The following is a 15162-nucleotide window of genomic DNA, read 5'->3' as shown; positions in this document are numbered from 1 at the left end:
CTGAGATGTGACTTGGCAGTTGTGCCAACTGCTGAACTACCAATGCCACTCTTTATACAGGGTGAGCCAAAATGAAGTACCACATTTCAAATATTTATTCTACAAAAATGCTACAAGATAAAATAAATTTCATTACTACACAAGAAAAGGTATACAAACTGATTTTTTTCACCATTTTAAAAATGATGTCTTCAAGGTGGTGGCCACCATTAGCGATACACTCTTCGAGACGATTTCTGAACACTCGCATGATTCGTTTGGCCATTTCAAGGGGAATAGCGTCCTTGAGGGCTTCAAGGTTTTGAGGTCGGTGTGTGTATACCTTCGACTTGAGACAGCCCCACAAGAAGAAATCACACGGAGCAAGATCAGGTGAATGTGAAGGCCACCCAAGGAGATCAACTTCTGTGAAAAGTTCTCCTGCAAAACTTGCATGGATTGCTCATGTTGCTCCATCCTGTTGAAAATGGACATCCACCCCATCCATTTCTTACAGTTGGGGCCACAAAAAGTTCTGTAGCATGTCAATGTAACGTTCTGAAATGACGGGGACTGTTGCTTGCCCCTCCTCAAAAAAGTAAGGGCCTACAATGCCAAATTCTGCAACGGTGTACCAAACTGTAACATGCTCACTGATGAACTTCACGAGAGTTGGTTTCAGCCCAATAGTGAAGGTTTTGCTTATTTACAGAACCATTCAAATGGAAATGTGCTTCGTTGCTTCACATGACGACGGCGTCTCGATGAACGGTATGCAGAATGTTCATGCACAGCTCTCCCAGTCTCTCTGAGACCTACTGCACTACCATCATTTTGTATGGATGGAAATTAAGGTCCTCATGCAAAATCCTCTTCAAAGACGTGTTGGAAATGTCCAAGACAAAAGCATGTTTGCACCCTGAACGTCTAAGAAACTGCAAAATTGATGCCCTTACAGCATGAATGTTTTCAGGCATTCGTACAGTCTGAGGACGGCCTGGAAATTTTCTGTTCAATGTTGTACCCGTCTGTCTAAATTTAGCTACCCACTCAAGAATTGTTTTCTGATTTGGGATGTCAATGTTAGGAGGAATGCTGAAGTGCATTTGGAAGGCGCGTTGTGTAGTGATGATGGATTTGAAGAATGCTTTGACAGCGAAAGCATGGGGCGCATCACACCAAGGCATGTTGCCTACTGAAAACTACAAGGGATTGCCTATCAAAGGACCCCCCCCACCCCAACTCATTCAGCTGCCTCTACGTCATGCAACGACGTTGAGAAATGCGGTACTTCATTTTGGTTCACCCTGTATAATACTGTCAATTTCTTTAAAAATACTCCTGCTTATAAAATACTAGCAAAATACCCGCGCTTCGCAGCGGAGAAGTAGTGTGTTAAAGAGGGAATGAAAAAAAAAAGGAAACATTTTAAAAATAACGTAACATGATTGTCAATGTAATTGTGTTGTCATTGTTATGAGTGTTGCTGTGTTTTATATATATAAAATACACACACACACACATATAAACATATATATACATATACATATACACATATATATACATATCTACATATATATATATATATATATACATATACACATCCACATATCAACATATATATATACACATATATACACACACACACGCTTTATGGGTGATGATTGTTTTACTCTTTTTATCTTTATTTTATTTTATTGTAGAATCAACTCCTATCTGCGCACAGTAGGGCAGCCGTGGGCAGATGCGTATGGTGTATTCACTCCATGTTATCGTGCATTGCGCTGTCAGTGTTATTTTGATAAAAGAATTTGAACAACATATAAGAAGCATATAAATTATTAAACAGTAAAACATTAACATTTAAGAAGTAAAGTTACATGAAGTACTACTGCAGTGCCTTCGGGTATACCTCATTTTTTGTTTGCCCATTACATGCTTAAATGTATAAATTTTTTGGTGCACCTACCCGAGAACACGCGAGATATAACCGAGCGTGGGAGAAGCATGGATTATAAACACGCGTTGAGTTCATCTGCTGGTCTCCCTCGTGGAATAACTGGTAATGTTTGACTAAAATCTACAGCGAGTAAAACGACATTACCTCCTATTTTTTTTTTTACGATCTCTGAGATCTTGCTTTTTTCGGTTCAAGGCTTCATAAGCTCTTTAATGTGCCATGGTGTACTTAATAAGTACTAATTATCCCAAACCATCATCTTTGAATGTTGCAAGACTTTTGCCTTGTATGTAAATCGGGGTAATTACATTCATTGCATTCCTAGTCTGAATCACAATCTGATTGTATGGGTGGTTACCTGGCACTGTAGGGTTGCCACCCGTCCTTTAAAATACGGAATCGTGCCGCGTTTGAGAATGAAATTGCGCGTCCCGTTTTGAATCAATACTGGACGGGATTTATCCCGTATTTTTTTTATCATTTTTTTTTTAAAGCAGCGTCTCATGCAAATCATCCCACACGCATTTTATGAAGATGCCTCCTTTCCTACTTTGGATTGGGTAATACTTGATGTCATCGTTAGTTTGATTGGTGTTTTTAACTGTCCAGTGAGGAGGGCGTGTCTTTTAAGTACAGTCTGCAAAGTGTTGGCACTGAGATGTGGCGTCAGCGCCATAGTTGAAGCCCCTAACGTTGCGGTCAGCAAGTCGGCTAACATCCGCCATGTGCCGTCTTTCAGTTGCGAGAAGCAGATCATAGAATGGTTGAAACTGTTGCCCCTAACGTTGCGCCACGGCGTGTGGTTAGTTTATACCTCGTGTCTTCTCATTAAACTTTTATCTCGCGAATATGTTATTGCAATCCGCAGCGGGAGCGTTTCTATAAACTTAATTGAAACTTACGTTTTACACCGTGCTTTGTTTCCCTTATGAACATGCTTGTATGCTTAACTCGCTCCGTTCTCAATTGTTTAATTAATTTTTTGCTCTTCGCTGTTTGCGGCTGTTCCTCCATTTCCCCCTACTTCGTTCTTTTATCTCGCGAATATGTTATTGCAATCCTTAACGGGAGCGTTTCAATAAACTGATTGAAAATAGTTTTGCATTTACCTTTTTAGTAAAAGGCGAGCTTTTAAGCCTGAGAAATCACCCCGTAAATGCACACGTTTAATTGGACATGTGTTAATATGTATGGTTACACAGTATTAAAAGACAGTGAACAACGTCAGTTACCTTTCTTCCCGCGTTTGATAAAAGGTGAGCTTTTAAGCCTGAGAAATCACCCCGTAAATGCACACGTTTAATTGCACGTGTTAATATGTATGCTTACACAGTATTAAAAGACAGTCAAAAATTAACGTCATTTACCTTCGTTCCCGCGTGTGACTCGTGCTGTAAATCTCTTCCTTGTTTTTAGTTCACGTGATTACGTAGGAGGCGTGATGACGCGATACGTGACTCCGCCTCCTCCATTACAGTGTATGGACAAAAAATATGTTCCAGTTATGACCATTACGCTTTGAATTTCGAAATGAAACCTGCCTAACTTTTGTAAGTAAGCTGTAAGGAATGAGCCTGCCAAATTTCAGCCTTCCACCTACACGGGAAGTTGGAGAATTAGTGATGAGTGAGTCAGTGAGTGAGTGAGTCAGTCAGTGAGGGCTTTGCCTTTTATTATTATAGATGATATACAAATGACGATCATTAATTTGAAAGCTGCTGTGTGCTAATACCTGGAATGTGCCTTGCAGATGATATGCACTTCAGAAGATGGCTACCCTGCAGGAAATTTAACTTGGTACAAGAACGGGAGAATCCTGAAAGGAACAGAAGAAGGTAAGTGTGGTTGTGGAGAAATATTACAGGCTGACAGAGGTGATATGTGAGAATGAGCACTGTTGTCTCGTCACAGATGTCAGCATCAAGAACTTCATCATACTGGATCAGAAGACACAGCTGTCGTCAATGAAATCAGTGTTGTCCTACACTCCGAGGGAGGTGGAAGAGGAGCTTAGCTTCAAATGCCACATTAGCTATGACATCACCGACCCAATCAGCATTCAGGAATCAGATAAACGCACCCTGGAGCTCATCCGTGAGTTGTCATAGGCATTAGAAAACATATTAGATCATTAGTGCACTACCTTCTTTATAATGGATGTCATCTTTTAGGAAGAATAGTATCATCTCACAAAAATATCTCCCTGCAGATCCTTTGAAACATATCACCCTGCTGTTAAACTCTGGTTTTGACGATATCAGGGAAGGGGACAAGGTGACTCTGAAGTGTAAGACTGATGCTAGACCACTGCCAAGCTTTGTGTGGACTAAAGACGTGAGTCAGGTACACATTGATCTAGCTGGGTGGAGTGTTTATCTGCTCATTAACAGTGTGTTGTCTTTTGACATTTTAGGCGGTGTACCTCGACGTCAAGAATGAGACAATAGTCTTCCCTTCTATAACAAAAAGGGATGCTGGCGATTATAAGTGCGTGGCTACAGATGAGGAGTTCACTGAACTCAGTGGCTCAATTTTATTCACAGTAGGTAAGGAAGGGCACCTCAAGGAAATCACAGCCACTTCTAGCTTTCGGTGACATCAGTTATGTTTCTGCTGGACAAAATTAACAATACCAGCATATGTCATTTACAGGAGACAAAAGACAGGAAACAAGAATCATTAAAATTGCAAGTATGACTTCTAATTTTATATTTTTTGGGTAGTCCAATTGTGGCTATTAGACTGTTTATTGTATATACTGTATCCCACCTGGCTTTCATTGGTGAATCTGGAGTCTTCCTTACTATCAAAATGGCCAATGTCTCACTTTCTAACAACCATCTGAGCTGCGGCCAATTCAAGGATCAAGGGGACATAATCACACACACATACAGAGTAATGGGCTCAGTCACTGTGGAGGAAGCACGCTGGCTTGGTTCTATCACACTTTATCTTTGCTTATTCTCACAGATTTCCTTCTACGAATATTTTTTTCCACAAACATTACTGACTTGTACATTTGTTCCTCCCTCCATTGTTGGCAAATGGCAGATCTTCTGTTTACATGATTTTACTTTCTTTTGTTGACCTGATATTTGTGCCGATTTCCTCCTCTGGAAACAGTTGACATTTTTGAATCTCTGTTACTATTCTTTTAACGGATACAGTGGCGTGCGAAAGTATTCAATTCCCTTGAAAGTCATCATAACTTTCTTCATGACAAAAGATTTGTACACATATTTATCCATTCAGTATTTTTAATGTGAACTCTTATGTTGTAAAAATACATTTCCAAAGTCAAACTAAACCATTTTCTGTATTTAATGGAAAAAGTGTGCACATTTAATACTTTGTCAAGAACACTTTTGCTGCGATAACAGCCTTAATTCTTTTGGGATAAGTATGTACCAGTTTTTCACAATGTTCAGGAGTGATTCATCTCCATTCTTCTTGGCAGAATTTACAGAGATCTTCTAGGTTGGTGGGATGGCACCTCTGGACAGCAGTTTTCAAACAGTGTGATAGATTCTCAATCGGGTTAAGATCAGGGCTTTGACTCGGCCATTCCAAAACATTCACCCTTCTGTTTTTGTGCCATCCCAGTGTTGCTTTGTCCTTGCGCTTAGGGTCATTGTCATGTTGAAAGCAGTACGTTCACAGTAGACTGGACAAGTTCTCCTGCAATATTGTGTGATATGTGTCCATCAATTGTCCCTTCAACTCTAACAAGATTCCCACTCCCAGCACATGAAAAGCATCCCCACTGCATGATGCTGCCACTACTATATTTCACTATAGGTATGGTGTTTCTTCAGCCATGGGCAGTGTTAGTTTTTCGCCACACACACCTCTTTGAAGTCTGCACAAAAAGCTCCATTTTGACCTCAACTGACCATAAAACCTTGCCCACATCTTAATGGAGTCTTCCTCATGCTTTGTAACAAATGTCATGTGATTTTATGTGAACCTTCTTAAGGAATGACTTCTTTCTTGCTACTCTTCTGTAGAAGCCTGTTTTATAGGGGGCACTTGAAATTGTGGACCCCCATGCACCGTCCCACGCGCATTCTTGATAAGTCTGATGGCATTTGCAGTGTGGGATTCATTAAGAGGCATTCTAATGAATAGGCTGGCTTTTGAATAATGCATATGAACATTATTTTATTCTTTATCATGGAACTGTTCTAGTTTAGTCAATATTTAATAAATGCCACTTTATCTGCCTGTTTTGGGGCTATGAAATGACTACTTCCTATCAACACTAAAGATGGGTTTTTCTTATCCACCTAGATCTTGACTCTTACGAAGAGATCCAGCCAGGTAAGTAGAACTCAAAGCATTTTCCAATATGTTGGGAATGTCTACCCTGAAGTCAGTTTCCTAAGCTCAAAGATAACCTATTCGCACCTCATTTGCCTTCTGCTTCTAGAATCCTCTGTAAGCAGCTCACTTAATCGCTCTGGAATGATCATTGGAGTTCTGGGGGCACTAATCTTAGTAGCCTTCATCCTGGCAGCTGTCTACTGGTTGTGCTACCATCAGAAGTAAGTGCTACACTCTGTTGCTGATGCATAATCCACAAATCACTCCAGACAGAGTCCATAATGCATCTGCAGAGACAGGACAGTATGCAGTTTTATAAACAGAGGCCAATTTTGTACATTTTATGACTTGCTACGCTGAAAGTAAAGAATCGATGAATAGACAGGGGCTCTAAATATTGGCATATTCATGTTGGCCTTTACTGGACCTGTAATACTATATAGTGAACTTTACAAATAGCATAAAAGTGAGGTATGGCTTACAAGTCAGATGTCTGACCCCCAGGTTTTCTACTGGTAGTTTGGTTTCTCTCCACATTTTGAATACAAGCTAACTAGACTAACTGCTGATGGGGTGGGCGGTGGGCACTGAGACTAACTTGTGTCCTACCCAGGATTAGTTCCTCCCTTGTGCTCAATTCACTTGGGATAGGCTCCAAGCATCCCTCAAACATTGAATTGGGCAAAGCAACTACAGAAACTGAATGACTTGGAATATGTGAAGTTCCTATGTTACCATAAAGATGTTCATTAAGAGTTGTGGAAATGTGTGGCAGACTGGGCTCCGGATCCTCACAACCCTAAAATGGAGAAAGATGTCATAGAAAAGAACCCGTATCTCATCTCTGTATAAATACTGTAGAAATTCTTCTCAAATTGTTACATACAGTAGCTATACCCTCTCTTTAATTAAAGTGCTTTCAGTTTCTTCGACATCAAGTGCAATGTTTGTTTTGTATAAAAACAGACCTAAAAAATAAAAAAATACAACTTGGTTCAAAAACCTAGTTGTGGGAAAGTTGTACCATTTTAGTTGTGGTGTTAATTAAAATTCTCAACTGTGTGCTATTATTATGAAGATATTTTTATTTGGGTACGCAAGTTTAAGTAACAAACACAAATGACACAGTTATCATGGTCGGCCAATTCCGCACTTTTATGGAAGTGACAGGCAGGACCTTCTCATTTAAAGTTCTCATTTTTTGTGAAGCAAATATTTGGCTAATAAATGAGTTTCCGGTCTCTTAGTAGTTTACAGTTATAACACACGAGTAGACGATAATCACTCCAGTCAGGATAAGTTAACCTGAACATTTGGTAGCTGCAAATTGAAACTCATCACTTTTATCATTCTAGTTTCAGAGCACAAGCAAAACTCTTTACTGGCAAGACGGTGATAGAATCATTTTGATTTCATGATGTCAACTTCCCTCCCCTATCTTAATGTAATATGGCTTCTGTCTTCTAGTATTACTGTTTACCTTTCCGTGAAAATTTCCATGTACCAATTTCTCTCTTTTACTGTGTAATGCCTTCCCTTTTGTTTAAAACAGAAAATCTCAAGGCTCAAAAGAAGAAAATGTAGTTTTAAACGGTGTTGAGGCGGGTAATGCAGACTTTGCAGAGGATAAAAATTGCACCACGGTAAGTGAAATGGAAGGAGGTGGTAAAAGAACAGGAGAACACGATAGTTCAAAGGAGTAAGGGGCCACACTGTAACCCCACTCTGTCGTATGATTGGTCAAGGAAGGAAATAATTCAGGTGTTTTTTTTCCCCCCTCAGGACTACCTTGGTGAGAAATGACTAAAACTCAAGAATTAGTCATTTTGCAGATTTTTTTTTTCCCTTCACCAGCACTTACTACCAGCAACCACCTTCAGTTTGTTTTTCATTATTGATCACATAGAACATGATTTTGTTTGTGGCACAATCTGGATGGTCTCGAGTACGTTCCAACATGATGGTGGTCAACTTTTTCTTGCATTCATCCTATAAACACTGAACAACAGGATAACAGGCACTGAAGCAAAAGGATTATTATCTTCCATTGCTATTCTACATTTCATATTATTTGTGTGATGTTAAATGTGAATATATTATAAAATGAAAAATTTTGGTCAATGATTTAAGCACAGCAGTAGGTCACTTTTCACGTCTACCTTGGTGTTTACAGTGAGGTCTGAGCTACAGCAAGTCTTCCATGTGAAATAAAGATGGAATGGCGCACTCACTAAACTGAAGTGCAAGACACCCAGCCACAGAAATCCTGCTTGGGTGGGGTTCACAATTATGTTCTGGTTCACCTACCATTACCAAGCAGCATTATTTGTAGTAACCCTTCCGTTACAGAGATTTAGCAGTAATAAATAAAAACTGTTAAATGCAAGAAACTTAAGCAACATTGAAAGAAACCATATAAAACAAGAAGCTTTAGAAAACATGAAAAAAAAATGTATAACTTTGATTTTGGGGTCACTCATTTCAGTAATTTCACAAAAACCTTATGCTGCGTGAAGTTCTGTTTTCATATTTTCAGGATAAACCTCTCTAACGAAACTGAACACTGATGAAGTCGCAGTATATGGCGCTGTTCCTTTACTGCTGTATGTTACACGTCATTGACAGAAACTGTATTGACAAGTTTAGTTAATGAGCCTCATTAATATTCATTATATTTTATATACTACAAAGAATGTTTGTAAGGAAAACAAAAAAATGAAATATTTACAGTTTATCTGAGCCTCAGAGTCTTCTTTCTTTCACAAGAAATTTCAGATGTGATTTCTGCCTCTCCTCAGCAAACATTTTGCACATTTATACACAAATGCTGTTACCAAAACACAGTTAAGAGATGTTAGAAGCAGATTAGTTGAATAACAGACATATACAAGTACTTTTGCCAGGATGTTAAGTTATACGCACAGTCAAGAACACAGACCTTACATTAACAGTAATACATTTTTTGTAGTTGACATGTCATGTTCAAATCAATACAGACCTCAATAGCTAGGTCAAACAAACATTTATTTATTCTTATTTTTACATTAATCATCATATTAATAAATTACAAATTTCTTAGCCCTTTCATTTTTAAGTGTTATTTTTCTCAAAAAGTGGATATAAAAAGTGTGTCATCATCATCATCATCATCATCAGAGGCTAAAGCACCAACTCTGCAGTTGAGCAGCTGCAATTCTCCATATCTGAGACCCTCTCTAAAATTGGTCACTGCCTGGATGATTAGAACATGTCTGGCTTTAGTACACTTGATGCTCTCTTGTCCACTTCATTAAAATTTCAGATATTGATACATTACTTTTTATGATGGCAAATAATTACCCTCTTAATACTCAGGACACGTGAATTGACAGCTCTACCACCTCATCTCTCAAAGCAGTCATTTTAATCTTTATTATCACATAGGAACAGAATTCATTTTTGGATTCTTGTAATCTAACACATAAAAATGGTTCTTACAACTTCATTAATTTACTGGAGACTGGCTTTAACATCATTTTACTGTTAAGCCATATCTGAAACACATGATGCGAGTTAAACCATACATTTTGAATATGCAAATTTTCATTACATCAAATAATGGTGACAGTCATAGGAGTCAGTCAGTAATTTGCTTTATAAGAACAGGTTAATATTTAGGTGTTCAAGAGCAGACTCTCTTGACCGTCAGGGGTTTCATTTCATAAGATATAATATGGTAGTGAAGTTCTTTACAAAACCGAGACTGAATTCAAAACTACATGCTAGCATGAAACCGAGAGACCAGAATCATCAGTGACATGACATGGTCTTTGTTTAATATGACCCTGATGTATGCTATTAAAAATGGAGTGCACGTCAAAAGGAATTGTTCATAAAGCTGAAAAACAACTTTGGCAAATAATTTTAGAAATGCATACATTTCCATTAAAAGGGTAGCAAAACTTTAAATACTTTTTATGAGAGAAGAGAGTAACGAAGTCCACTACAAATGCAAATCAATCCAATTTGCTTAACACAATATTGTACTTAACCACTGGGATGCTGTTTATTTGTACAGCATGGCATCCAAATAGTAGAAAGAAAGGAAAACTTGTACTGTACTAGTCAACACAGTGGTTTGTTTCCTTAGTTTTTTGTTTCTTTTTTTATAAATGGAAGAAGTAACCTGTAAAGGTAAGTTGAAACATAAGGATATTCAGTTTCATCTTTTTATATTATATTGTATTATTTATATATATATATATATATATATATATATATATATATATATATATATATATATATATAATATATATATATATATACACACACACACACACACACGGTACCATAAGATGGCCCTTAACATTAAAATTGTATGAAGACAGAGGAATTCTGGGAGAATGTGGGTGGCTATACAAAACAACTGAAAACTGTTGTGTAGTTCTGAATATTCAGTACTCTCCATTTAATATTTAAATGCAGATTAAGAAAGTGGATGTTATGGCCAAATGCTTTCAATAGCTAGTTAGCATCATTTTATATTTTTTGGAAATATTTTTTCAAGTACAAATTAGTGCAGTTTATAATACATATACGATTGCTATATTAATACTGTGTCTCAATTTGAAAGAGGACTGGCGGGAGGTTAGCAAATTTTAGTCTCGACTCTTAGCCAACCACTGACAATTTATTTTCCATTCTCACTGGCACTTAGTGGTCACATTGTCATGTGGTATTAGTACAACACTAACATAAGCATACAGCAGTTTCCTATTTGTTTGACCTCTATTGTTTAGGTATAGTGCTCGTCATGATATTTTACAGGACCATGATTGGCATATAAGATGGACCTCGTCAGGTGGTATGACACAAAAATATACAGGTGCATGTAGCAAATGGTAACAATTAAATATGTTCAAATGATAGCAAAAACATGGTTAAATGAGAGCAAATGCTGATTTGATGAATAAAATTGTATATTTTTGAATGTGCATATCCTGTTTATGATTAAGATATTTTTGTAAATAAGGGCCCAGTTGTAATTAGATTGATATATTTTGTCCATAGCTCTGAAATATGAGATGAGATATGTTCTAGAGAGGAGACGAATGAAGATCAGTAGGAACAAGACAGAATACATGTGTGTAAATGAGAGGGAGGTCAGTGGAATGGTGAGGATGCAGGGAGTAGAGTTGGCGAAGGTGGAGGAGTTTAAATACTTGGGATCAATAGTACAGAGTAATGGGGATTGTGGAGGAGAGGTGAAAAAGAGAGTGCAGGCAGGGTGGAATGGGTGGAGAAGAGTGACAGGAGTGATTTTTTGACAGCCGGGTATCCGCAAGAGTGAAAGGGAAGGTCTACAGGACAGCAGTGAGACCAGCTATGTTATATGGGCTGGAGATGGTGGCACTGACCAGAAAGCAGGAGACAGAGCTGGAGGTAGCAGAGTTAAAGATGCTAAGATTTGCACTGGGTGTGACGAGGATGGATAGGATTAGAAATGAGGACATCAGAGGTTCAGCTCAAGTTGGATAGTTGGGAGACAAAGTCAGAGAGGAGAGATTGCGTTGGTTTGGACATGTGCAGAGGAGAGATGCTGGGTATATTGGGAGAAGGATGCTAAGAATAGAGCTGCCAGGAAAGAGGAAATGAGGAAGGCCTAAGAGAAGAATTATGGATGTGGTGAGAGAGGACATGCAGGTGATGGGTGTAACAGAACAAGATACAGAGGACAGAAAGATATGGAAGAAGATGATCTGCTGTGGCAACCCCTAACGGGAGCAGCCGAAAGAAGTAGTAGTAGTTACATGAACATGAATGTAATAGCAAACAGCAAAATGCTGAACACCCATAAAGAAATTTAATGTGTAAAATGTCACACATCACAGTTTGCTGCCAATTCTCCAGCTAACTAAAATGTAGTCAAATATTCACAATAAAGTCACTTCTGCATATTCTCTAGTAAAATACCTTGAGAAGGAGTCATCATTTACTATAAGCTTTTACATATAATCTTATGTTATGACAAAAGCACCTAACAAAAACACACAAAGGTTCTGTTCTGGGCATTCTTGTGTAGCCACACAATTCTTTGGAGGTATTCCTCATAGTAAAAGAAAAAAAATATTGTGAAACAACTGTCACCTCAACACTTGTGTCACTAATTTCATGATAACTTTCCAAATTTCAGATTTATCAATTGTTGGAGGAACAGTAACCCAAATAAAAAGATCACTGTTACACAGTCATCTAGGTTATTTAAAATTTTGCATTAAAAGAAAATTGTTCAGGTACTGTTTTTACATAGAAGTTGCAGTATGCAATGCACTAATGACTTTACATAGACACCCACACACACAAACAAAATGGAGAGTGCAAGGAGTATTGCAGTAGGAAACCTGGTAAGGTAGATCATTTGTGTCGTGGCTCATGATGTATAGAATATAAACACACTTTGGTAAGAGGCTGCGGTGGTGTATTGACCTAGGAGTAAGATTTCTCTGTGGAGCCAAAAACGTATGAACTTGCATAATGTGAGATCATATTGTGTCCTGCAGCATTATCAGCTTGATTTCAGACAGTCTACAATCATCACAACTCTAAAATATAAAAATATTAATTGCTATCCTACCTTGAGCTGGCAGGTATAAGCCCCCAATAAATATCAGGAATTACGCAAAACTTTTCTCATCTTGTAATAATTTTTCTTCTCATTGTAACAAATTATAGAAGCATAAACATACAATTTACACACTTTAGACTTACATTGGCAAAAGGAATTATACATATTCAATGAAAAACGTGTATGTATACTTACTTACATTCTATACACTGTTACAATTATATATTTTCAATAAATTTTCTTTTAAACTTATAAAAAAATAATCTTAACATGGAATTGGGGAGACCAAACTAACATTTTTCTTTCCACCAATCAGATTCAAACAATTTAGTCTTTAAAAGGTAATATGATGTTCACGCGGAAAACAATGTACTTGGCATTACAAATGATGCAACTTGTTATTCTTTTTGGTTTTACAAAGACATGTTGAATTTCAAGAAATAAACATCATCCTGTCAATTCCAAATTCCTCAAATTTACACTATTTAAAAAGAATCCTCTAACCAGATGCACTGTCGGAGCAACTAAAGTAGAAATTATAACAGCGTTGCTCATTTTAACATTGGGCAATGTATACTACACATTAGACTTAAATTTAGGTATTCCAACTAGTTGTGGAATAACAAATTCCTGTTTTATTTTCATGCTACAAAATGATTTGTAGGCATGAATCAAAATATCATGAAGATAAAGATAACTGTAGTTGCAACTGTAGAATAGATGCAGGAAGGGACCATGTTGTCTTTGTTTGGCAAGTCTACCTTATTTTGAGTGCAAAATTACCAATATCTTCAACATTTTCATGTTTATTTATGATCATTATTTAAATAAAAAAAAAATCATACAACTAAATTTCTTCAAACTGAAGTTGAGTCTCAATTTAGTATCACTGCTCCATTCGGCATCCTTAAAAATCATTTAAAGAGCACCACCTTCCCCCCTGGCTAGAGTGTACTGTATGCACATATGGTGGGTGGGATGGTACCACACAATCCGAGTCAGTCTGGAACTGATGGTCTTTGCACAGGTGCTGCTCACACACTCAGCAACCAGAAGAAGAAGAAGATAGCAATGAAGAGAAACAGTGAGTCCTGCCATGTGTTAGGATTCCCAACATTGTCTGAGGAAAAAAAATAATCTGTGTCAGATACGAACATAGTATTTTTCTATTTATTAACAGAAATCAGTGTACTTATATTTCAGTTACTTCTTTCTTGAAATGAAATATGGCCATGTTAGCTAGTTTATAATTTCTTAACTTATTGAGAGGTAAAAATTTTTAGCCGAATATTACATACACCTTAGAAACACTCATTCAAATTAATTAAAGACATAAAAGAAAAAAGTCACATGTTAAGCCAATGATGTTCTTCCAGCAGAGTAAATACCATTTAGAACAAGAAGACGCTCCTTTTTGACTTCAAGCCTCTATTTTGTGCACAACACCTTACTAGTTAATTCTCAAGAATACAGTTTTTCACTTCATGGCCAAAGAGGAAATAAGGTTACTGAATTTTTTTTCCACACCAAATAGGAATATCGTCTATTATAAAAAGAAATCCTGTCCTGGAAAGCAAAAAGCAAGTCTACGATACGTGACCTTCTCGAAAGACATTTTAAAGACCCGCAAGACCAAAGACACACCCTACTTACAATCTATCAAATAGGACAATAGGCAGCAAAACATTCAGTTTTGTGAAGGATTTGAGCACACACAGATCCAGGGCTCTCGGCGTGTATAAGTGTATAAGGACAGTACGTTATAAATTAAATGTCGACATCTAAGCGAAGAAGAAAGACTCAAATGCGTTGGACAGAAAAAAGCGCAAAAAAGAATAATCGAGGTGCAAATTCAGAAAATAAGTAATTATCAGCCCGGAACAAGTGGAATTGAAAAAAAGCACATCCAATCCGGCTCAGAATTAAAAGACAGTGAGTAAAAGAAAGAAGTTCATAAAGATGTTTACAAACGTTGACGCTAAACACATGCAGAGCAGGTTAGAGACTATGAAACCAGTGAAATTAGAAAGGCTCAAAAAAAAAAAAAAAAAAAAACAGCGCTACACACATGTGGAGAAAGTTAAAGGATATGAAAGTAGGAAAATTAGAAAGATCGCAATAGCACAAACAAACAAACTGCCTCATTTAACTATGCACCAATCTAACTTTGGTTTTGCACAATAATTACTACACTATTACACCTTAACACTTAATTCTACTTTATTCACATAATTGTACTTATTTATTATGTTCTACTATACTGTTATCTTTCAATCTATGACTTTTCGTTAATCTG

The 15162-nt window shown here is 37.3% G+C and overlaps 2 protein-coding genes across 2 annotated transcripts in view; one reads left to right on the top strand and one right to left on the bottom strand.

Moving 5' to 3' along the window:
- Positions 1-9347, top strand: part of LOC114650940 (advanced glycosylation end product-specific receptor-like) — a 40321-nt gene extending 30974 nt beyond the window's left edge. Inside the window, exons 5-13 of the mRNA XM_028800892.2 lie at positions 3690-3774; positions 3851-4033; positions 4149-4273; positions 4353-4485; positions 4592-4630; positions 6230-6259; positions 6369-6483; positions 7815-7905; positions 8045-9347. Of these exons, the coding sequence (XP_028656725.1) occupies positions 3690-3774; positions 3851-4033; positions 4149-4273; positions 4353-4485; positions 4592-4630; positions 6230-6259; positions 6369-6483; positions 7815-7905; positions 8045-8065 (822 nt within the window). The 3' untranslated portion in view covers positions 8066-9347. The remainder of the gene's footprint in view (positions 1-3689; positions 3775-3850; positions 4034-4148; positions 4274-4352; positions 4486-4591; positions 4631-6229; positions 6260-6368; positions 6484-7814; positions 7906-8044) is intronic.
- A 3576-nt stretch (positions 9348-12923) lies between these two features.
- Positions 12924-15162, bottom strand: part of rnf5 (ring finger protein 5) — a 45376-nt gene continuing 43137 nt past the window's right edge. The window contains exon 6 of the mRNA XM_028800870.2: positions 12924-13986. Coding sequence (XP_028656703.1) covers positions 13901-13986 — 86 coding nt within the window. The 3' untranslated portion in view covers positions 12924-13900. The remainder of the gene's footprint in view (positions 13987-15162) is intronic.

This window comes from Erpetoichthys calabaricus, chromosome 1 (assembly GCF_900747795.2).
Source record: "Erpetoichthys calabaricus chromosome 1, fErpCal1.3, whole genome shotgun sequence".
Classification (NCBI taxonomy): Eukaryota; Metazoa; Chordata; class Cladistia; order Polypteriformes; family Polypteridae; genus Erpetoichthys; species Erpetoichthys calabaricus.
This window is presented reverse-complemented; position numbering and strand designations above follow the sequence as displayed.